The following is a 25443-nucleotide window of genomic DNA, read 5'->3' as shown; positions in this document are numbered from 1 at the left end:
TGCTTCCCTAGAGTAAGGACCTCCTGTTTTTTTTCTGACATTTAATTTAAGGCAGCTATAGTCCATCCACTAAGCCAGCTCTGACAAGCAGGATCGTAAGCGACGCCATATTTTTTTTTAACAAGGAGACTGAGTGATAATCAGCTGCCTATCTTCGGTGTACGACACAATGTTGAAGTCCTAACGCTTGATAATCTCAGCTAGGGGGCGCATCTAGAGATTGACTAGAGTTGGGCTCAACGCTGAGCCCTGGGATAACTCTGCTGCAACAGAAAAACCTCAGATGAAAAAGGTTTTAAAGTCACATGTAAAGGGCGGTTCTGTAAGAAAGAATCTAGCCACTGCAGGGCCTTGACTCCGATTCGATAGTTTCACAGCTGTCCCTGCAGAAGGCCATTGGACACTGTATCGAAGACCACTCTAAGATCCAGCATTATCAAAGCCACGTTATCACTCCTGTTAGCGACCTTCCTGATGGATTCAGAGGCTAGTAATAGCGCAGACTCAGTGCTAAACTGAGGGCAAAAACCCAACTCGGTCCCATGGAGCAGTTCTCTAGCCTGAAGCTCGCCAGCTGTTTATTTATATGCTTCTCAGCCACTTTAACCACTTCGATGCTGATGACGAGCTCAGCTCGTCATCAGCTACGGCGCTCGTATGCTGATGACGAGCTTAGCTCGTCATGTAACGCAGTATTTTCAAAAATGCCGCACACAGCGGGAAAATCCGCCGCAGCGATGCGGTTAAAGAAGGGGAGCAGGAAGATGAGTCTGAAATTTTATGACGTTGTAGGATCCAGTAATGGCTTTATTAATAGTGATACTATGGTAGCATGTTTCCGATTCAAGGGAACCTGACCCAGCTCAAAAGAATTTTTAAGTAGGTCACAACTTCACAATAGAGAAAAGTTCCTGAGAGTTTTCGACTTGCTCAATTTTCGAGCATAAAAAGGGCGATGCTTAGCCCTGATCTGTTTATGGTATTCCTTCAAGGCCACTCGATAACATTTTTTGTCATTGGAGCTGATGTTTCTTTGCCATACACATTCTAGGCGTTTGCAGAAATTTTTCCAAGTAACTCCTCATTGAACCAATCCGCTGACAGTTTGGTTCGTCCGACAGTGTAATCTTTAATGAGTGTAATTTGATCGAGTGCCCCTGTTTTTCACCCCTCAAGTTGTGAATTGGCTGTGTCTATACAGTAACTCAAAATAGGGCAGTTTGCTGCGAGCACCTCTATAAAGACGGCAGGGGTAACCTTGGCCCATTTCTATAGCCTAACCTGCTTGCCTATGTTTGAAGTTTGCACTGGTGTAGTCAGAGAAATCTGGAAAGGTATTGTGCAGTGGTCATACCATAAAAGAGGAATAGATTCATCCAACAATTAGAAAAAATGGGATCCAACGTGTGTCCCAATTTATGTGTAGGGATACGTACCAACTGAGTAAACTGAAGGGCTTTAAATCCACGACCAGCGCTGCAGCCGACAAACACATTTCGCCCTCTTAATGAAAGTTGAGGTCACCTATAACTATATCAGAAAGTGAACAAAGGCAGTTAATTTGCTAAGATGGCTGTGAAATCCAGGCACGGATGGGCTTGCCTTTGGCGCACCTTCGCGCCAGCGGTGTTGCCATGCAACTGGTATGACTAAATAGCCCGCCTCTGAAGGCGGCATGGCTGTGGTGTGACATGCGCCGAAATTTGTGGGGGGGGGGGGGGGGGGGGGCGCAGACAGTCACTTACTGGATCACAGCAGCTCCGCTCCCGTCTTGAAGGCTTTCCTCCCAGATAGAAGTACTGGCGAAAGCAAACGTAACTTAAAATAACAGTGTGAGAAAGAAACCATAAACACATTAAAAAGATGGTGGTGGCCAACCTAAGATGGCGCCCAACACGAAGTGGAACCAGGCAACTCCAAGTGTACTAATGCACTCTACAAGGATATTAAAACAGTGCCACCCACAGGCAACACTATGGCAGCACAGCACGTCCAGCACTACTTACCGGAGTGAAATCCACTCCACTTTTTTAGGTTTTGAGTTTTTGTCTTGGACTGAGGAAGCTCTCCCATGCAGCGAGATCTGCCAAGGTGTGTGCACTGCGATAGCTTGAAAGTCTTTTCAACTAGTGCAGGCCCTTCCTTTGCTCACCAGAACACACAGCACCATAGCGCACACAAATCAACGCGGCTAGGCAAGGTTTTTACGGTGCTCCGAGGTCCGATTTTGAGCACCATTTAAACAGTACAGCCAAACTGAAATACAAGTAAGACTATGCCTATCCAAGGATCAAACTAACAACAAAGGGTACTCTCACGTCCATGGGGCCCCTTAAAATTTCAGACGGTGGCATGAATTTTTTACTATAATACTAATGAACAAAATTGAGAAACATTATTGAACTGTATCCTGTGACTGTACTGAATTGGAAAGAAAAGTAATAGTGACATGAAAAATTCTAAATAAAAGCTTAGTTTCGGGCCTTTTCTTTGCTAGTGATGAAACATCAGTTTCATTGACATACACATTTTGGGAACCCCCAAATTGCTTGATATTATTAATCTGAATTACATTATACGAAAATCAGACTACAGATTCTTAAATAGAAAATTGGTGTATGGTCATGTTAATTCGGAAAGGTTATACGATTATTGCAGGAGCGATTTTAGAGTTTGCCTTTCACATATTTCATAAATTTTTATTTTTCTGTGCTTGTCATTTTTAAACCAATATTTGTAAATTTGCAGTTAGTCTTTGTAAGATAAGAACAAATCATGAAGGCCGCCAATAAAAATGGAAAACCTGGCCATTATGGTAAAATCACAGTTCTGCAGTATCACTGTAAATGAAGAGTGAACCTAGTTGATGTTCATGCAAGGGGAGGCCCTGTTAGCAACACAGAATACAACGACAGTCCTGTGGTCAGACCATTCCGCATCTCTTCATGGTCCTTGCCAAACACTTGGCTGAGAATAGGGGAAGGCAGAGACGATCATCTTAAAAATCGGAGTGACAGACGCGTGATGGGAGAGAAAACAAAATGGGCGCTTAGAAGTTGTAGCTCATTGGTTTCGATTGTGTATCATAAAGAACAATAAAAAATGTGTGTAGGTAAGACCGTCTCCAAGCAACTGAATTTCCTTAACTGTGCCAAACCAGATTCAGGTGTTATAAGAGCTATCCATTGGCACAGTGGGATCGCTTTCACTGAAATGAATAGTGCTGATAAAAATAGCAGCAATATGCTGATGGTAAGAAGGACAGATTAATTTTATACCGTGATCTCTTGAAATCATGATCAACTTTAAGTATTAAACCAATGATGAAACGGCTTGTTGCTTTGTATTTAGTTAATTATTATTTTGTATCTTTATTTCAAGGTAGATCAACTCAGCACAGGATTGACGATGCCGGAAGTGAAGTCAATGTTTCGTGAGGTGCTCCCCAAGCAGGGTTAGTGGTGTGTTTTGCTTTTAGTTTTTTAACCCAATTCACTTTACCATGCACCCTTCTTTATAATTGCTTAATTAATAGAATGCACAAATACTGTATTAGTAGTTTTCGATAATGGACAGCCTAAAATTGCACACTTTCTCATAGTGACGCACAATGTTGGGTATATGCTGGTCTCCAAGTGGGCCCTGCAAAAGTAGTAAAAACCCAAAAAGTGGTGCATAACTCTTTCTGCTCTCCTACCTTGCTTCATCCTTCGGACAGACCAGCCAAGCCCTGCCTTTGGAATCACATAGGTTTTCCACTGCCAGAAGACCTTGGCCAGTAAACCTTAACATGCAAAGCTGGTTCAGGTTCTTGGTGATCTAGTCCACTCCTGAAAAATCAAAACAGTCTTGTCATCAACCAGTGGAAACATATTTTTCTTTGTTAACTAAATAAGCACCATGGAAGTGCATGTATAAACATTTCTATTTTAGATGGACTTAACATATCATTTGGCAACATATTTTAAGCTCAAGGCAGCACGTGCACTCGACCACAAGCATGCTTTTCACTAAATTTTGTAAAAGCAACAATACCAGCATTGGTAAAGCGCACAGCTACCTCTGGAGAGGTGTCCCGGCACTGGGGGCCGTCGGGAAGATTAAACAAGCTATTGCCCAGAGTCACATGGTGCTGGGCTAACCTGCCGCCAGCACCGGAAACCGAACTGTGAACCTCATGGTCCAGAGTTCGGCACCCTGGCCACTGCGCCACACCTCTTCCACAAGTTTTTAGAATCCAGCAATTTTACTAATGTCTTCCAATGGTGTTGGAGGTCAGTATTTTCAAGATTCCTCACATTATAAGTATCAACAGTTACCTCATTGGGTAGGTCTTTTGCCAGCCTTTTATTTAGGCAGAAATTTACAGTGAGTAATAGGTACAAAATTAATATTGACTATACCAGATGGACAAATTGGATCACACCAAGTCTAATTACAGGTGATTAGATGTCTCTAAAGTGCCTGAATAGGTTATCAGTAATGCCTTTTGATATGGCAGGACAGCTTTTAGGTGACAAGCCACTTTAGGCACATTAACGGCAAGGTGTAAGACTATGAGCTGAAGTTGTCTATCAGACCTGTATAGCAAGGTTTTAAGTATAGATGAAGACAGTAATAACTGTAGGTCACTCAGAAGAGATGAGTCTTCAAGCCTTAGCAGACAAACAATCTGTTTTTTGTGTCATTGGAGTCTCCCAACAGAGGTATTGTGCCAGGACATTCGCCTCTCATGATAACTGGTATTATGGCAATCTGGTGGAGTAATATCTTGTTTAAAGAAGAGACAGTTCTTTATGGGGCGTCTAGGAGCCAATTTCAACTTGTTTGTCAGAGTAATGTGTTGCATTTGCATAGTTTGCCAAGTGTATACATGGTAAGAGAGACATGTGTTTCATACCTTGTAACATTTAAATCTAGTGATTTACACACTTTACTCGAAATCTAGAGCCGTCTTCATCTACAAAAATGTAGGCCAGTCTCCTATTCAATCTGAACATAAGAACCACTCAAAAAAAGTAGTCAGGCCACACACACTAGGGAAAGTAGATGCGTATTCTCAGACACACAGCTTTCAGCATGTGAACAGTAGGCTACTTTTGCATACTAGTTCAGCGACACCGATTCCATTCAGCAGGATCCATGCATATCAGTATTCTAATTTTGGAGTGTGAGGACATACCTAGGCATCCATTTAAGGAAACACGGCATGACAATATGAAATGCTAGTAACTGTTACTATGTTTGTCATACAATGTGTGGAGGCCTCGTCCAGTCTTGCCACACAGAGCAAATTACACGTGGATGTGCAATAGAATACACAAAAGCTGAAGGGAGGATTGATTGCAATATGTCTAACCACTGGCAATTACTCGGGTAGTATTCCAACCCATCGTTCTTTTGCCCACCATGCCATCTCAGTTTGGACCCAGCTATATGCAAATCGGTCACGACTCTGATCCAGTAGGAACAGTCCAGCCCAAACTGGTCTCAAAGTGAGATGACATTGTGGGCAAAAGAAAGATGGGTTGGAATGCTACTGCGAGTGATTAGTGGTTAGAAAAATTGCAAGTATTCATCCCATCCTCTTTTGTTTGTTTGATGTTATTGGACCTGGGGTTACTAGTCTACACAGGATAGCCTGGCACAGAGGGGGTAAGACTAAACTCCGAGGCAATTTGTGTTAAGCTTGCATCACACTGCGTGCAGTAACTTAGCGCCCATCCACCAAAAAGAAAGACTCTACACCAGTTTAGAAAAATACGGTCTGTTTTTATAAAACTCTCTTCAGTTTCTCTTTGTTTTATACCAGATTTTTCAATTCAGTGCAACAAATAATTCTTCAATCATGTATTGACATTTACAAGGTTTCACATCGCATCTCTTGTTATCTCTTCTTATTCAAGAGGAAGGGTTTCTAGAATTCACCCTATACCTCCCTGCTTCAGAATTAATACCACAGTACAATTGCGGAGGACATTCAGAATAGAGCTCTCCTAAGAGGTACTGATTCATGCATTACCCTCGGGTATACAGGGTAACAAAGGCTAGAGATTACAGTTGCCTAGCACCTTTTCCCTTTTTTTTCCTCTTTTGTCACTAGCTCACTCAGCTGCACATCTAAAAGAAAACAGGCAGGTTATTCACACATTTCCCTTTTTCCACACAAGGGGCCAGATGTAGGAGCCATAATACCGGTCGGTACCAGCCGAATTCGGCCGTTACCGACCGGTATTAGGGTTTCCAGATGTAGGGGGCCTATATTTTACCGATTCTGTAAAGTTACCGAATCGGTAAATTTACAGAATCGGTAAAATACCGAATCAGTATATTTACCGATTGGGGAAAACCACATGTAGGTGGCACTCCTAAGCGTGCCACAGGCCCTTAAAAATCGGTATTTTACCACTCAATCCTATTGGGTGGTAAAATACCGAATTCAGGTGTGCATGCACATCTGTGCATGCGTCCAGAATTGGGGTGCTAGAGGGTGTCAAAGTGACACCCCCTGCACCCTTGCAGGATTCGGTATTTACCGATTCTGTAAATACCGAATCTGTGTTTCACATTGATTCCTATGGGCTTCAAGGCCCATAGGAATCAATGGGAAGTACAGATTCGGTATTTACAGGATCGGTAAATACCGACTCTCACAGATTCGGTAATTTTTTACCTACATCTGCCTCCTTCCAATTTACAGACTTTTAAATACCGAATCGGTATGACTCGGTATTTAAAAGTCGGTAAATCGGATTTACCTACATCTGGCCCAAGATATTTTACTCTTGCAGAGGTTGACCTGTCTACCATACGAACATTTCTGTGCCCTGTATATTCAACATAAGGGTATTCCCTGATCTCTGCTTTAGCCCTTTGGTACCGTAATCCAGTAATTGCACAACCTAACTGAAACTCTCCCGCTCTTCAAGTACGGCAGTTCCAGGAATGATTAGGTTGAATTCCTATGGAATGCTGAACACGTTGCTGTTGGACTGTTCTACGGCACTTCAGGCATGAATGTCACGGCTTAAGTCCCCAGGTGTCACCCACTAAAGCCAAGGTCTGATCATTCTTGCCTCCACCCTCTCCCCGAGTAAACTCCAAGCTTACTTCAGTACTCGAGTTCTAGGCAGCCCCCGGTCTGTGTTTTTGAACCTGGAGAAGCTCCGCTGAGGGTTGGTTTCTCTTGCCTTCTTCCTCTCACGAAGCGGGGTTCAGGCGTTCTTCTCTCTGTGATCCGATAGCGGAGTGTGAACGAACTTCCGCGGACCTTCCCTCGCTGGCTCCGCCCATGATAAGCTCCGCCTTCGGCCGGCCTCCTCCAGCTCTGGTCCGCCTTCTCCGTCGCTGCCGCTGGCTCCCTGCTCCAAGCCTCCGCCTTCTCCGACGTCACCTCAAGTTCTCTCCAGGGTTCAACAAGACCCCGCCGGGCCCCGCTACCTCTGTCACAGCGGAAGGAATTCACGCCAGGGTGGGCACCTCCTCGCAGAAGGATCGTCAGCTGGCTCCAGAAATTCCCCACCCGGTGAGTCCTTTTTTCCTCACGCGTTGCGATGACGATGGCTTGGGCTCACAGCGCTGCTGACCAATTCCCCACAACAATTCAAAGGGGCAATTTAGACTTATTGCTGCAATAGATGTCCCTTCAGAGCTAATTCTCTTCAGCTCTTCAGTAGTAACACGGTTAAAGGTCCCAGAAGGATTGAAGTAAAACGGGGGTCTCTAGAGGATTAGAGGTAATTCTGCAAAGGCGGGGATTGGTCAACTCAAGAGGGGTCATGTCAGTACAGGAAAGCAGCCGGCCCACAGGTCGATCTAATCCCTTTATAGTGCGTTATCCTCCTGACTAAGTCGCCTCTCTCCTCGCCAGTTCCACACCAACCTCTCTCTGGTCACTTCTCATGCCAACAAAATGGCCGCCCTGGGTCTGACCCTATTATAGACTGGCCCTGAGTTTCAGAATCAGCTGGAAGGTTCTAGAGCCTTCCCAGTGTAGTCCTATGGTGTAAGTCTCTGAGGTAAAAAGAATGTGGCAGTTAAGAGCCACCATTTTGTGACTCTGGTTTCACCATTTCAAGAGGAGGACTAGGCCTCAAAAAGAAAAATATATAGGGTCAAGGTAGCACCTAACCCCCATGGACAACACCAAAAATTCCATTGAACGTAAAAAGGAAAAGCATTAGGAGGCAAAAAGGGACAAACTAAATAAATAGGAGGGACCACCCAAAGGGCCGACAGGTATAACAGATGTGCAGTAGAATAGCCCATGCCGGGATGGTTGCAGTATGTCTGATCATGCAGGCTCAGTAACACAAATACTTCTGGTGGATATTTCCGCCTGCAGATTCCTCACCTTTTGAATATCCTAAGCATCGATCTGGAAACATTCCCACGTCTTTTGGAGGTGCCGGCTCCACCTCAGCACTGCACATGTCCCCTCATGAGTTCACTGGAACCATTAAGCTCCACTGTCAGTTTGTAGACATAAGTTCCCTTGTTTCCGTTGTGCCATCAACTAGATCCAGAACTCTTCACATCTCCTCACAGAACCATTGTTATTCAACATTTTCTCCCATTTTATAATAGGTGCAGTTCTTCCTCATCATGTTTCCACATAAACCTTCTGGATTCAAACAGTGCAAAGACTGTGATAGCCAAATGTCTGTGATGGATGCTCACACCATCTTCCTTTGGTGCCTTGGATCTGACCACAACATCAACTCCTGCAGTTCCTGGCTGCAAATGCATCCAAAGTCGCTCAAAGAACGTGAAACCAAAATATTAATGGCCAGAGTGAGGGATGAACATTGGGGATTCTGAAAATCGAATCCAAGATCCAGGTCTCGATGAATGCCATCTTCCAAGTCATTGAAGAGAAAGCACAAAAAGAAGAGACACAAGTCATAGCATATCACCAGCTATTGCGCTGATTTCAAGGCTCCAGTTAGGTCATACATATCTGACATTCTCAACACCAGGGACGGATCGGACTCTTGGATCAGTCTCACTTTTTGAACATGATAGAACAGATATTTAATAGAGCTTTGCTCCTATCTGTTACACCATGGGACTGATGGTCTACTCCTTGAGTGGCTTCCCAATGTTTGATCAGTCTGCTCTCTTCACTCTGTTCCTGCTACTACCTCACACAAACAACTCATTCAGCACCGCATATGTCAGCTCAGCAAGACACTTCATTAACCGCATCGCTGCTGCAGTGATTTTTGCGCTGTGCTGCTGTTTTCCATTTTCCGCGTTACATGACGAGCTCAGCTCGTCATCAGCACACGCCACCCGTGGCTGAAGACGAGCTGAGCTCGTCATCAGCAGCGAAGGGGTTAAAGCCTTTCCAGTCAGACACTTTCCCTACAGTACACCACTCTCGAAGAGGGACACAGAGAAGGCAGATAATTCCTTGGGGATTTTGACCCTCAGGAGGATCTTAATGCAGAGGATATCATCAAATGGAAATAAAAGGATCCAGAGTTTGAAGGGTTAAGGTATGGCAGTTGCCTTGAAACGTCCCGAAATGGGAGCTACTATATCCCAAACTGGTGCTCCCCCTCCAGAGGTCACCTCGTATCGCAGTACCTCCCACTTGTTGGAACCATTGCTTCCCTTTGTCGAGGCCTTAACGGAACCCATATGGGAGAAACCAACAGCTTGCTTTGCAGTGTCCAGATCCATCGACCGTTGCTGTAAATCAGCTCATGGAGACCATATCTTTTTGTCTTCCTAGTCTTGAGTCTGGCTGTACAAGCATCCTTTCCTCCAAATGAACTATAAAATCCTTCTTGTCCACTCAGTCGGACCGGGAATCAAAAAAGATGGAACAATATGCAAAAAAGAGATTCTCAGCAGGGAGTATGGCTGTTACATCCATAGATACAACATGCATATTGTGCATATACGTCCATACACTGCTAGAGCCGGCACATACAGAACCCTATTTACCATCAGACTTCCAAACACATTTTTCAGGGCTGATATGTGTTGGCCAGGCTGCAGCAAAGTAAATAACCTAATTGGTCTTTAATACTGCAGACGCTGTTACATGAGCCATGGGCACGTCTGTCTTCCTGGGTAGACCTGCCTGGTTAAAAAGCTCAGGGTTTTCACAAGACGTCCAAGCTATACTGATGGACATGCCCTTTGTCTGCTCATTGGGGTTTAAGCTGATTCTGCTTTAGAACGATTCAAACATAGCGAAGCAACTGGAAGGTCTCTAAGTTTGCAAACAGTCTAGCGACAACAGACAATTTAAAACGTTTTGAGGATTTAGCAGAGGCCTTTCGATTACAATAGCAGTATACTCGCCAGCGGTAATCAGATCCCATCTACAAGAGATACAGAGTGCGGGACAAAGGAAGGCAGTGTGCACTACCCTATTTCCTTCCTCCGTCTTCCTCCTGATTCCCAGCCAGAGTAGAGAAGCAGCACTTAGTCAGTCTTATCTCAACACTTTCAGCCCGGTGGTTTCCTACTTTCTCCAAGCATGGAGGGTCATTACTTCAGACATTTGGGTCTTGCAAATTGTGTAAAAGTGGGTAAGCCTTTTCCTTTCAACAATCATCCCCTTCCATCCCTCCCCCAACAAGAAGTACTGCAGCATGGGCCATTTGCATATCCTTCAACAGGATGTAAAATCCTTGCTCTGAAAGTGTGCAGTGGAGTTGGCTCAGGAGCAAGAAAGTAGTCACAGATGTTATGTTTGTGATCCCCCCCAAAAAGACAGTGTTTTGTCAAATACTATACCGCTGGATTTAAAACTGGTTACTCAAAAAGAAAAGTTAAAAATACTGTCCCTGGTTCCGGTTCTGCTAACGCTGGAAGCAGAAGGCTGGATGGCGATCTGCAGGCTGCATAATTCTACATACCTGTCCTGCAGGCTCTTTTGAAGTTTCTTGGTTTCATGGTTGTATCATGATGTTATCAATTTACAGTCCTTCTGTTTGGCCTCACTTGGGCACTTCACGTCTTCTTGAAGGTGATGGATGTGGTTGATTCTCATCTCAGAAGGATGAGAATTCTGGTATTCCTTTACCTCGATGACTAGCTCATCAAACCTGGGCTCCATAGATGACGTCTTTGCAGTTGCACGTGACAACACAATTGTTGTTCAACCTGGACTTTTTGATCAACAAGTCCAAATCTCACTTAGTGCTTTCTCAATGTACCCTCCTCCTCCTCCTCACAGGATTCAAGACATTCAAGCTATGATTCTGATGGTTTTCAATGCAGCTATCTTCCCAGTACTAATGGTTTTACGCCTACCAGGTCTTCTAATCTCCTGCATACTGTTGGTCACCCATGCACGCTGGCAAGAGGGCCCTCCAGTGGTGTCTCTGCAGGTAGTGGTTCTAACACAATAGGGATTTCCATGCCAATATCAAGCTCTCCAGTGAATCTGCATTGGTGGAGTATGAGCAGCAACCTTTCTCAAGGAGAACTGTTTCAACCTCTTCACCTGGTGGCAAAAGTGATCACTGATTCCTCCCCTCTAAGGCAGAAAACTCATCCATAAGAATTGCAGATCAGAACCTTCTGGCCACCAGAAGAACAGGCATTACACATAAAACTATTGCAATTACGGGTGACACGTCTAGCTCTCAAAGCCTTTCTCACTTCTCTTCATGGTCAGTTTGCCCAGATCTTGAAAGACAAAACAACATCGATGTGGTATAGCACAAACAAGGGGGAGTAGGTTTACACCTTCTCTGCAGAGAACCTCTACAGCTCTGGTCCTGAGCCCAGGACCATCACATTTGCATAGTGGCAAATCACCTGGCCGGAGTTCTCACCATAGGAGCAGACTGTTTCAGTTGGTGATATCTTGCCGACCAAAAGTGGTTCCTTCATATGAAAGTAGTCCAGGACATCTTTCAATTGTAGGGGAACTCCTCGCATTGACTTGTTTGCCACTCAAGAAAATGCTTACTGTCTGAAATTCTATACCCTTCAGTGTCCGATGCAGGGAGCTTTTGGGAAGCATTTATATTTAAGTGGGACTTTCCCCAGTTTTACGTGTTTCCTCCCATACCCTTGATTCCTCGTGTCTTGAAGAAGATTTGCCTCAACTGGGCCCAAGTAATTCTGATTGCCCAGACTGGCCTGCAGGTAGAAGTATCCATTAGGAGAACAAGTTACTTCCCTTCCTTAAAGCTTTTTCTTTTAAATACTGAATCTAACTGCAGAATCCTTAGAGGCCCACCCACCTCCTTGTTGCATGGCTGTATATACAAAAAGTCCTGTTATTACATACTCTATGTCTAGAGGGAGCGTGCAGTGCTGAGGTGGAGCAGGCACCCCCTCTCGGTGTAGGAGACCTGTCAAAAAGTTCCCGGACCAAGACTGACCTTTGGGATATTCAAAAGGTGTGGAATCTACTGTAGATGCACTAGCCAAAAAATGCATTACTGTAGGTAAGTAATTTGGTTTTTGGGTTCCAAGCTATGTCATGTGTTTCCTAGCAAGATTCATAGCACCAGGGAAGACCTATGAGAAACTCTTGTTGCAAGGCACAGCAGCTGTAATACTAGCCTGGCCCCCTGAGGGGCCTTGAGGAATATCACAGAGCAATACACAAGCAAGAGATCTAAGCTTCACCTATACCCCCACTTGAGGGGAAGAGCTCCCTTCACTTGCCTGAAATATATGTTTCCCCATCCTACGCTCACTTGATTATACCTGTAATTTGTCTTTATTCTTAGCAGGAAGGTAAGTACATATTTATAAAAGACCACTTATCACTTTATAGGCATATACATGTTGGTGATAATTTGACTTCGCTATACGGAAACACTTTTATTTAGTTAAAGTGTATTTTTAAATCCTTCCCTAGGGATTTCCCAGTGTAGTGTCCAATATTTATTTGTTACTTGTGTCAGCAATAACTAAGTACCATAGTCCACTTTTAATAGGAAATTACAGTTGTTTAAGGCATTGGGTATGCTACGTTCAGTGTGCTGCTTTTGGTGAAGCAGGTTTTCCCTTTTTTTGTTTTGCCAGGTTGAGGGCTGTACACCAGACAACAAATGGATTCGCTGTCACGGTTATGTGCACCTTGATAGAGGCCAGGGGCAGACGGCGAGGGGAGGAAGGGCTTGAACTAGGGAAAGAAGGGGGAAGACTACAACTTGAAGGACGGTGGCAATTTTAACTTGCAGTGTAGCATCGCCAGAAAAACACATGTGATAGGAAAATAAAAGAAGAAAAGGTCATGTTTGCATGATTTGAAGATCTATCTTGATTTGGTATTGCTGTGAAAGTTGGTGCCATGCTGTTTTCTTAGATTGATGAGTTTTACACTATTATTTATTTGAGCTCATGTTCACTGAACCATCTTGGTGCTACGAAATGAAACACACAACATGACAGACAAGAGCAGGATAGCAGCCAAAATCAAGAACAGGAAGCTTTGACAGCTTGCCTAAAGCTCCAAAGGTGGAGATATATTGTATAATTTGAGGCAGGCTATTCCAAAGCTAGGGGCCCAAAAAGAAGAAGGCAATTCTGCAACAGCTCGCCAGTTTGTAATAGGACCTACAGAGGAGCAAGGCTTCTCTGGTAACTAAATAAGATAGACAATCCAAGCCGGTGTTGCAAAAGGCGCTGTGGATAAAGCAGAATGCTTTGAGTCATATTGTCTAAAAGAGATTTTCCCATTTTCTGGGTTCCTTAACAGGTTTCATGAATGTCTCAGCTGTTCTGAATCCTTTATGCCTTCGAAATGGCTTGATCTGGAATGTATATATAAATCACACCCCAATAATCTTGGGTGGGAACGAACACATGACCTCACTACCTACTCCAACTTTGCCCCAGGTTGAAGTGATTGATTTCTTTTAAGATATTAGACTGGGCTTTACTCGTGGCACATATTTTCTGTATTTCGGGTAGGAACAACCATTTCAGATTAACGAGGACTCCCTAATTCTTGAACCTCCATTGGAATGAAGGTAAAAGGGGAGTTTCAGAAGACAAGCGCCAGCGGGCCAGGTCTTTTGAGTCGCCACTCATGATTTGCACCTCTGTCTCATCACCACTCAAGTAAAAAAAACTTCCAGTGGCGTAAGTGGAATGTTGGTCACATTTTAGTAACAGCTGCATATAATTAACATAAGGTAGGGATGTAAACTTAGCATTTCAGGCTGCACAGTGGCTCTAAATATTGAACAGCATTGGGGACAGTGCAAAGCCTTCAGGAGCCCCACATGGCAGTAAATTGTTGCTGAAGTAGTTGTGACAGAGCATTGCAGATTGACTTGTAATTGTAAAAAAAAAATGGCGAACCAGCCTAAAGCTTGACCAACTATCCTAGTAGCTTGCTTGTGGTACAAACAAGATGTCCTGGTTGACTATGTCAAAAGCAACTGAGAGATCAAGAAAAAAAATAATTTCATATTAACCATTATTCTGACCAGATGGGCGCTTATACATTTTGTGTTCTTTCCTGGAAGGAACCCTGATTCGCCCTTCAATCAATCAATCAATCAGTGACACTTATAAAGCGCGCTACATACCCGTGGGGTCTCAAGGCGCTGGGGGGGGGGGGAGCCGCTACTGCTCGAACAGCCAGGTCTTCAGCTTCTTCCTGAAGGAGAGGTGGTCTTGGGTCAGGCGCAGGTCGGTCGGGAGGGAGTTCCAGGTCTTGGCGGCCAGGTGGGAGAAGGACCTTCCTCCTGTAGTCGCTCTTCGGATGCGGGGGACGGCGGCGAGGGCGTGGTTGGCTGATCGGAGGTGGCGTTTGGGAGCGTAGAAGTTGACTCGGCTGTTGAGGTAGCTCGGGCCTTGGTCGTGTAGGGCTTTGTGTGCGTGGGTGAGGAGGCGGAAGGTGATTCTTTTGTTGACGGGGAGCCAGTGAAGGTCTCGCAGATGTCCGGAGATGTGGCTGGTTCGTGGGATGTCGAGGATGAGTCTGGCTGAGGCGTTCTGGATCCGCTGGAGTCTCTTCTGGAGCTTGGCGGTGGTCCCGGCGTAGAGGGCGTTGCCGTAGTCCAGTCGGCTGGTGACGAGGGCCTGGGTGACGGTCTTCCTGGTCTCGGTGGGGATCCACCAGAAGATCTTCCGTAGCATGCGTAGGATGTTGAAGCATGCCGAGGAGACGTTGTTGACTTGCCTGGTCATGGAGAGGCAGGAGTCCAGGATGAAGCCCAGGTTGCGTGCATGGTCTGTCGGTTTGGGTGCGGTGCCCAGGGCGGGAGGCCACCAGGAGTCGTCCCAGGCGGAGGGAGAGGAGCCCAGGATGAGGACCTCCGTCTTGTCCGAGTTCAGTTTCAGGCGGCTGGTCGTCATCCACTCGGCTACCTCTTTCATCCCTTCGTGCAGGTTGGCTCTGGCGGCGGCGGGGTCGTTGGTCAGGGAGAGGATCAGCTGGGTGTCGTCGGCGTAGGAGATTATGCTGAGGTTGTGTTTGCGTACGATGGCCGCGAGGGGGCTCATGTAGACGTTGAAGAGGGTGGGGCTCAGAGATGATCCTTGGGGGACGCCGCAGATGACTTCGGTGGCCTCTGACTTGTACGGTGGTAGGCGGACTCTCTGTGTTCTCCCGTCGAGGAAGGAGGTGATCCACTCCAGCGCCTTGTCCTGGATTCCGACGTTGCTGAGGCGCCGTACTAGGGTGCGGTGGCAGACCGTGTCGACCGTGTCGCCCTTGTGTAAAGAATGCCAGTCTTCAAGATGTTTCGATATCAAGCCTACAGATGGTTTCTACTTTATCTTAGACATGGCAGGGAGGTTGTTGCGGGGATCCTTTTTAGAAACAGACCTGTGCCTTGGGAGAACACAACTTCAGAATGTAGGGACTGAGTCTCGCTACCACATCAGTACCTGTAGGCCCAAATCTGACCCGCTCATAGTGCCTCACTTGCACTCCTAACCTTTCCAGGGTGGCAGGTGATATAGGCAAACCTAGAACCTCTAGTCCCCAAGTGAACTGTGGAAACAGATCCTCACCTTTTGTTCTCACTCATGCATGGCTATAGTGAAGAGAAGAAAGACACAAAGGAAGTTTACAATACATTTATTGAAACTATTGTAGTCGATTTTGAGACAGGTCTGCTGCAATTCATAAACAATTACAACTGAGAAAAGTAATAAATATTACTAACAGGCTGTAAACAATGTGCAACCCGACCATGACAACTAATATATCTATCTAGGCCTACCCTCACAATGTAAGCACAGGGATATATTGGTGATCTCTGGGATTAGCGCCAAACCCCATTCCTGTTATGTGTGGTTTGGTGGGCCACATCATAGATGTAAACTCAGTTTACGCAAAGATGTTACCTCAATTCTAAGACTTGTCACTCTCCTGGAATACTCCCCTTTGCTCTCCAAGGGGCTGAGACACAGTTTATATGATAAGAACTATTGTGTTAGAAAACTGCAGCTGTGCTACTGTGTTATATCTACCAAAGTTGGGAGATGTTGATGACTGGCACAAGAAAATAGTACGCCATGTTGTTTGACCTTGTATGAAATGTTCAGATTAAATCTCAAGAAGAGTCACTGAATAATAAATATGTGCAGCTTGATTCTAAAATAATATCATGTCACAAAAACAAATGTATTCTGTGTGGCTGTGCGAAGCAAAGGTAGGTTAAAGCTGCTAATCCGAATAACGAAGGAAGAATCAAAGTGGGCCCAGAAGGCAAAATACTACAAGGTCTACACTAGGGTGAAATTTTTTCAATTTAAGGGGGTACCGCCCTGATGTTTTTTTAGGTTGAGCCTGGAAAGCGCAAGCGCTGCTCTGTGATGCATCCTGTATTGAGTTAGTGACTTAAAGCCCTGTCCACTGTAAACTTGGCTGTTCATTGTTGAAAAGGCTGAGTAGTCCCTCCTTGTCTCATTTTGTAACCTCCCATGGGGAGATCCCCTGTTACTTGTGTTGTTACTCGGTAGGCATTAGTTACAGCCTCCGAGCACTATTTTCTCAGATAGCTTTGTCTTGTCTGCAACAGCAGGCAGGACACTCTCTCTCCTAACGCTTTTGTTGTTATTAGAATGGTTGCTAATTCCTGAGTTTTTGGGGCTCTGTTAAATGCTTAACCGCATCGCTGCGGCGGTTATTTTTCCGCTACGCGGCTTTTTTGTAAAAGCCGCGTTAAATGACGAGCTGAGCTCGTCATCAGAATCGAAGGGGTTAAAACTGTGACATGTGCAAGAATAGGGACGGTTCACTTCAGCTGTTTTGACCCCAGGCGTTTGCAAAATCGGCTTTCTTTGAACAGAAACACAAAGGAATTGAGAGAAGACAATCAAGATCTCTGGTGAGTTGACCAATAAGCAAAATAACTTTTCGCTCTGCCGCCCTCTCCGAGAAGCAGCACAGCCCCTCGTGCCCACAAGGAGGGATCTCCTTGCAGTGTGCCCCTCCTCTCTCTTTTAAAAAAAAATATGTTAAAAACATTTTTACACAATGCTTAGAGTTGAAAATTGAAATAATTTTTCTTGTCAATTCATCAAATGTATAAGCGTGCACTAAATCCAGACAGATGTTTGGGCTTTTTTCAGAGGTGCTTGACGACCTTTTTCTGGTAGGTTGCACTGGTCTCCCGTAACTCAGTGCTGTCTCCCAAATCGGCGCACTGTAAATTGACATGCCTTTTAGCGCTCGAATATCCCTGAAACGGAGGAGTCCCAGACCTTCTTAAAATGTACTCAGCTGCGTGGCAATATCTGGTCTGGACAGCTCACAGTGCCATGACGCTACATTACTGGGTAAGAACATTTATCTCATCCTGTTTCTAGTTTCGCAGGAAAAGGTAATACTTAGTAGCAATTTCCTTTCAGGTGCCAAACAAATATAGTGCGACAAGCAAGGTTGAAGTCCTAAAATAATGAAGTGTAGGACTATTTAGCACGCACAGTGAACTCCGCAGAAGTGATGTCAAAGCAATAATCTTCGCAGCCCTTTATCACTCCTCAGCTCTAATCGGAGCAGGTCTGCTTTTTTCAGTTTCTGGCAATGTACTTGTCTGTGTACACATTTCTAGCATTCTGTTCAGCGAACGAACTGGACAAGATGGGTTTATATATTGGAAGCTTTAGTGAATGTTTGAATGAAGCCCACTGGGTTAGTATTCAGTGCTTCAGTCTCCGTGTCATTCCCAGTCACTAGTACATATATTGTCTGTAAACTTATCCTTTCAAGGCAAATGCGATTATTAGATTAATACATGGTAATGATAATTAAAGCATAATGCTCACACATTAGGGGCTGGCACAGGGGTTTTAAGTTCCACTCCAGTATGGGTATTTACTATCTGATTTAAGCAACAGCTTTCATTCCACCAATAAAGTCCTGAGTTCCTGTTCTGTCTAAAAAAACTCCTAAAAGTGTATCGAACAGTATCAACAAGGGCTTGGGAATCAAACGTACATTTTCAGCAGCACAGGATGCTGGCCCATCAGAAGAGAGCATTCATTTGACTGGAGCTGATGTTTTTCATAACAAAGCCCCCTAACTGGTCAAATTGTCACTGCGTTTCTGTGAGTGCAATATTTCAATTACGTTTGGGTACTCCTGATTTATGGCTTCCTACAAGCTCCTTGATAATAACACCATCATAGGGGTGCTACTTCAAGTTTACCAGCCAATTTTCTGATGAAAATTCTCCCAATATTGTTTGAGGTCAAAATATAGACTTGTCTACGTTTTGACAAAACATGAATTTGGAGGTCGCCTGGTGATTGACTCATTTGACAACTAGTCTGAACTTTTTCTTCCCACTTGTGTTTTCTACATCCCTTCAACGATGATCGCACATTTTACTCGCATGGGCCCAACCATTCGTAGCAACCTTGTTACTTTCTGTTTATCCATTGTGTTGATTAATCACTTGCTGCAAATTAATGTAGGCACAGTTGTTTATTTTGGTCCTCAACCAAATAATTTACTATTAAGTAATAGCAAATTCACGATTGATTAATTTGCTATTGTCCTGCTGAACTTGGTGAGATAGGTTTAAATATATTTTCAATTTAAAAAAGAAACATAAATCCAAAGGAGGACTCTTATTGTTCCTAGTATTTCTCGCTCAGCTTCACAGAAATGCAGGTTCACTCCTTTCTCAGATATTTGTTATTACAGGGCTGTAGTCAGACATGCTATGCTCTAGGGATGGGTTTGGTGGATAATAGGTGGTCACAGGCTGCATTGGATATTAGTCTTCTTTACACAGGGCCCAGTTGATTACCATCTGTGAACCAGAATCCTAGTGTACCAAGAAGGAGGATCTATGAGAGTAGTAGTCTCCCTAGAGGGCCCTGCCTCCACACCCCCTCCACAATATTTACAGCAGACAGGAAACCCACTGCTATTACAGCTGATGGTCACAGGCAGTAACATCCAACCAGACTTATCGCTAGTGGGGTCTCTCTGGCCACAGTTAGCAGAGGGGACTGAAAATTTGGGCATGAGCACCCTAGGCCCAAAGTAGGAGTGGGGGCGGGGCTCACGAGCTGCTGGCACCTCGGGGTAACTGCTTTTGTTTCTCTGTCTAGACTTCATCACATTACTGACACTCCAGTCGTACGCTGTGTGGAGTGCCGGAGAAGCAGTTGTCGGTCACTATTTTAGTTCATTTGTTTGTCATTAACACTGGCACGGGACGTCTTCATATCAAAGCCAAAAAGCTTCACATGCCACATTTGGCTGGTCAACCGTTGCCTGCCTCCAGAGAGCCGAAAACTGCATTAGACCATTATATAATACTAGTTTCTGTTTTTAAACTTAACAAAGGTGCCACTTTTATTTTCAGTAAGAGCTTTGTTTGTCGTGTCAGGAGACCACGTGGGACAGTACACCCTTATTAAGATGTATAACCACAAACTGCATGCCTTACATAACAAGCATTAGCGATGCAATAGGTCTCGCATTTGCAAGAGTTTAAGCTGTTGGCATTGTATATGAAAATGACTTTTATTTATGTTTTAAAAACCAACACACAAATAAAAGGTATGGTTATTTACAATGCTTTCGCAAATGCGAGTCCTATTGCATTGCAAATACTTGTCACTAAAGGTATTACTGCCCATTTTTAGGTCTCGGCTTAGAGACGTGCAAAGCGGGTTCTCGGCAGAGAACTATAGCAATCGTTTTTGGCGACAAACGGAGATAAGTGCTGGGCACGCGCCCAGCATTATGAATGGGAGAGGGAGCGACAAGAGCTGGCCACGTGCAGATTTGGTAGCGCCCACGCTCACGGCGCCAGCGTCTCCGCCGCGCGCCGATGACTGCTCTGTTCCTGGCCGGCTTCATGGAAGGCAGCATGCTTGTCTCTTGTTTGGCTTCGGCAACCCCCGAGGATGTCTCCATGATGCCTGAGGTGTGGTCCCGCCCGCAGTGCCCGAAAACCATGAGCCTTGGTATCCTCCAGCACCTCCCGTGTTCCGCTCCCCCTCCGGCGCCCCCGTCCATGCCGCTTAGCCCAGCCGGCACAGCCGACATGGACAGCAGCACCATCAGCAAAGCCCAGCCCAGGGCCGGCTCGACCGGGCCCGCGGGGGAAACTAAACCCAAGAGCGGTGAGTAAATACTTGGGCATGTGTGTGTGTGGCTGGGTTGGGCGCTAGTATTCCTCTGGGCTGTTGGATTATTTGTTATGTACGCTGTTCGGCGTTTGCGGTCATTTAATGCTTTGCGCATTTTTATGCACAGAGAGGAGATTTACCATGTCTTAATGAAAGACTGCAGAGTGGTGCACGTAATTTGGATTACATTTGTTTGTCTGCTTCACACTATGAGCACACGCAGTGGGGTACTTTGTTTATGAAGTCCTGCTCCTTAAATTTTGCACTCGCAGCCAACAGTAGCATATACATAATGATGTACCCTTGTACAGTGAGATTCTAGCATTTAATACTGTTCCAAAGTCCTAGCAAGGAAATATCGCGCAGCCAATTTCGATTCCGATATTTGAGGTAGTGATTGTAAAACTGATTCGAGCCTAAAGTCCCGTATCCTTACATGGTGCATTTGCAGCGAAACTACAAGAAAGTTCTGTCTATTCATGTGAAAGTCACTGTATAAACTCATGCCCCAATAAGCATACATGCAATAAAAGCGAGCAGAAAATATTAATCCACCTAAACGTGCAGTCATGAAGTGCGCATCCCACACACCATCCCCTTGCACATTGCTATCTACATCGCAGAGACATAACTGTAGATGTTTTGTAGTTAGTGCAAAGGGTCCCAGAGCCTGCTTTTTTGGGAACCACATCCGCATGGCCTAGTTTTGGTTCTAACTACAAAAACTTTTGGTGAAAAGTCCCAAAAAATGAGAGAAGTTGTGGTCCCACAGCAGGCTGGGGACACTCCTGATGGGATGGTGAGTTTCATCACAGGGTACCGAACCTAAACAGATACACGATATGGCCAAGGCAGAGGCGCTACAGAGCAGCAAGGGGCCTGGACGCAAGAAAGGAAAGGTGGCCTGTCCACCCCTACTTGTTCATTTATGCCTGTGCTTGGTACACAGAGAACAAACTTTGTTAAAATTATTTTTATTTTGCTTGTTTCACTGCGTACTCCTCTTTTGTACTCCAGATGCAAGGGTGGGGTCTGCTGTCAGTAGCGTAGCCCTAGTTTAAGGATCGGAATGAGCCCATAGTAATTATCAGGACTCAGTGTGCCCCTGAGGCCTCTTGGCACCGGCGCCACTGCTCCTGCTGCGCAATGAAAGCCACTTCCCTGCCTTCTGCAAAGGTTCTCGGGGGGGAATTCCTGAATTAGCTTCTTCCCAAATAGGAGCTGGAGAAAAGTAAGAGTCGCTATTGACAGGCTCTAGTGAGGGAAGACGCCCTCACTCAGTGTGTGGGAGGCGTGTCAGTAGTTATGAAAAAGCATACACACACGCTACAGATGTGATTACAAGAACGCTTGTCAATGTCACAATTACATATGTACTATTTTAAAGAGTATTTGCACAGAACCATTACTTTAATTGTGAGTAAACAGTTCAACGTTCACGAGTAAGGATTTTTTTGGCTTTAAACCTAAAAAAACTTACTGCAGATGCGGTCACGTCTTTTGTGCTTGATCACGAAAAATAAAACGTTTATGCTGGTATGTTGTTCGCTTGCCAGGCGTTATAGTAGTATTGTGTGAGGGTGGCTCTGTGTGTGTGTGTAGGTGGGTCTGTGTGAGGGTGGCTCTGTGTGTGTAGGTGGCTCTGTGTGTGTAGGTGGCTCTGTGTGTGTAGGTGGCTCTGTGTGTGCGTGTGGCTCTGTGTGTGCGTAGGTGGCTCTGTGTGAATGACTCTGTGTGGGTGGCTCTGTGTGAATGACTCTGTGTGGGTGGCTCTGTGTGAATGACTGTGTGTGGGTGGCTCTGTGTGTGGGTGGCTCTGTGTGGGTGGCTCTGTATGTGTGTTTGGGTGGCTTTGTGTGTGTGGCTCTGTGTGAGGGTGCAAATGCAATAGGTCTCGCATTTGCGAGAGATTAAGCTATTGGCATTGTAAATGACAATGCCATTTATTTATATGTTTTAAAAACAAAAACATAAATAAAAATAATGTCATGGGCAATGCCAATAGCTCTAACTTTAACAATGCCGACACCATTGCATTGTAAATGCTTGTTTTAGGTGTATTTGTATCGGTACTGCACGTAATGAAACGCCAACTTTATGTGTGTTTTGTTTGTGAAATGAATGATGCTTGTGCCATCCACAGTTCTTTGTGTGGACACTTGTGCACGTTGAGATGATTGAATTCTTATTGCTTGCCTTAAAAATAACAAATATATAAATGTATTTTATGTTTTATTTTTATGTCGTGATCGAGAGAAAGATTAAGGGCAACATGAACTTTTATGGGCTTCTTATGGTAGTATCAGATGTAGGCCTCTATTGATCAGACATGCTCTTTGTGCGGCATGTCCAGGTCACAAAACATCCTATTTTTGTAGTCCTCTGGGGTTGCATCCTGTCTCCTGTCATTGTCAACCTGTACATGGTGCTGCTTGGTGCTCCCTTCGCAGATAAGATTATCACAACAAACATGTGCCTCCGACACCATAAATGAAACTATTGTGCCTCAGTAGTCCTTTTTATTAACCCTGGGCTGCAATATCTTTTTTTAAAGTTATTTTAGACACTAGGTTTCTCTCGCAAAACACATTTAGACATACAGCTCTGTGTTTTGAATAAACATGAGACTCTCTTCAAATCGATTTGGAAAACAAACAACATGAACACTATTTGACATCACATATATGTGCTATTTACAACTATTTTTCACATATAAGCAGCAGCAGTAATCATTGTGACAAATCTTACGAATTTGTAAGGGAAAATGCTTCCCGTCTGTAGGAAGTCCTACTGATTTCAACTCAATGTAGGGACTAGATGTATTTGTGTCCTCAACTTTGTCTGCTCTATAGGTCCTGTAGAGGTTAGAGATTTACTTTCAGACTTATAGTCTAGAGCTTGATGAATCCCACAAAAGACACCTATTTCTTCACACTGGAGTTGCCTTAAGTACTCTAAAAATCTAGATGGTAATAGCCAGCTGCTCCGCCTGGAGCCTTGGTATGTTATATTACATTGATTTGTATAGCGCACTAAGACCAGAGAGGGTATCCAGGCGCTTGAGCCCAAGTAGCATGCTGTCTCCTCAGAAAAACTTTGTGTGGTGTGTTTTTATGTTTGTATGGGTCCTGTGTCATTTTCAGAGATTGACACCCCCGCCCCCTATGCACTTCTCATGGACCTAGCTGGCTTATTTACTGTACCCAGGGAAGTTTCTAGCTCCTAATTCACGCTGTCAGTGCTGGTGCATGGAGTGGTGTTGTTTACTGTGATTGCACATCAGCAGCAGTGTCTAGAGTGAGGAGATAGGACTGCAGTGGTTGTCAAAGGTTGCGGGGTCTAGACGTGGGTGGCTGTAGAGCTGCATAGAGCTTGCTATTTATGTCGCAGTAGATTAAGCTACTGATTTTCATAATTAGTAGGTGAGTGTTTGGTGCTCCAGGGTATGACGATTTTTCTTTTGGCCATGAACAGCGCAATTGCTACAAACCGGCATGAGGTTTTTGCAATATTCTTAACATTACCTACTAGTGTCAGCAATGGGGAAGGTTCAGTGTTGAGCTGTATCATAAGGGAAAGTTCAGTGAAAATGTCCTGCCAGTATGACACAACTCTGTTGCAGGTTCCTGTCATGTGGGCAAAGTCTGCTAGAGGGAAACCACACCTGGGGTGCTCAGGCATGCGAGTTGGGTCTATTCGATGTAGTTTAGCGGGTGTAGCACATGCGCACCAGAGAAATTTAAAGTGCAATAGTTTGTGGCGGTGATTGAGAGTCACCAATCTGGTTTGTGCACAGCAAGCATACCATTTCTGGTCATATAAAGAACATCCCAGATCTGGCTCCTATGCAGCCTGTATTTTGACAACTTAGGAAGCAAGGTCAAGCGGGCGTGGTATAGCGTAGAGGTGAGATGACCCCCCCCCCTTGTCTATCTTTTAGGATAATTGTCAGGGGTAGAAACACATATGGGTTCTAAGAAGCCCCCGACAGACACCTCAGTACAAAATGTTCCATCTGAGGAGCAGATGGGAAACGTACACCTTCAGTGCATGAGAAGGAAAAGTCCCCAAATGTATTCAAGGAGTATCTAGATAGCGTGCACTGGACCAAAGCCTCCTGTGTGATAGGCATCCAAGGACTAGCGGCCAGTGGAATTTACAGGGAGGACAACAAATGGCCGCCTGTCATCCGAAGCAGCCGCATTCAAGCCCAGTTTGTTGTAGACGCTGTCTGAATGTTGTGCAGGTCACGTGGCAAACCAACCTGTAGTATTGCGGCTAGCGGTGTAGGGAGAGCCAGGTCTCTTAGCTTTGGCGTATGGTATTCAGGCGTGTGGGTGGTTCCAGTTTCTAGCGAAGCAGCACTGTGCCCCCAGGTAATAGAAATGGAGGTTTGTAACATCAAAGCCTCTGCGTTAATATGGAAGGACCAAAGTGGTCCATCCAATCGTGTTTGTCTTCCTCCCCATATTAGGCGCGTGGGGGTGGTGCATAGCGTAACAAAAAATGGGTTTTTCAGTGGCATGGGGATGTTGTGAAAGAAATAAAAAAAAACTGGGGCACTACCACCATCTTCATAACAGCTATACTGCCTGCCATTGAGAGGGGTAGCTGGATCCAGTGCTCTACCTGATCAGTCAGTCTGTCTACCACGGGTCCATAGTTAAGACACAGGATTTGGTCTTTATCTAAGTGTATATGTATCCCCAAATACTTTGTAGAGATGTCATACTACAGCAGGCGGAAATTTGTTGCCTACAGGATTCGTCGCCGCCGCCATGTGGGGGGTAGAGGTCGGACTTGCCCCAATTTTTATGCAGGCCTGACAGGGCTTCGTACTGAATTATCTCCGAAGGCTCAGTGTCAGATTGACATTTGAATGTTGTGTACAAGAATGATATT

At 44.9% G+C, this 25443-nt stretch overlaps 1 protein-coding gene across 3 annotated transcripts in view; it reads left to right on the top strand.

Annotated features, from left to right (window-relative positions):
* The window catches only part of BBIP1 (BBSome interacting protein 1), a 45812-nt gene that overhangs the window by 10196 nt on the left and 10173 nt on the right, over positions 1–25443 (top strand). For 2 of the 3 annotated variants that reach the window (XM_086922779.1, XM_086922781.1), the window contains one exon: positions 3382–3454. In XM_086922779.1, the coding sequence (XP_086778905.1) occupies positions 3409–3454 (46 nt within the window). In that variant the 5' untranslated portion in view covers positions 3382–3408. The remainder of the gene's footprint in view (positions 1–3381; positions 3455–25443) is intronic. The other variant, XM_086922780.1, reaches the window with a different exon arrangement.

The sequence above is a fragment of the Lissotriton vulgaris genome, chromosome 5 (assembly GCF_964263255.1).
Source record: "Lissotriton vulgaris chromosome 5, aLisVul1.2, whole genome shotgun sequence".
Classification (NCBI taxonomy): domain Eukaryota; kingdom Metazoa; phylum Chordata; class Amphibia; order Caudata; family Salamandridae; genus Lissotriton; species Lissotriton vulgaris.
This window is presented reverse-complemented; position numbering and strand designations above follow the sequence as displayed.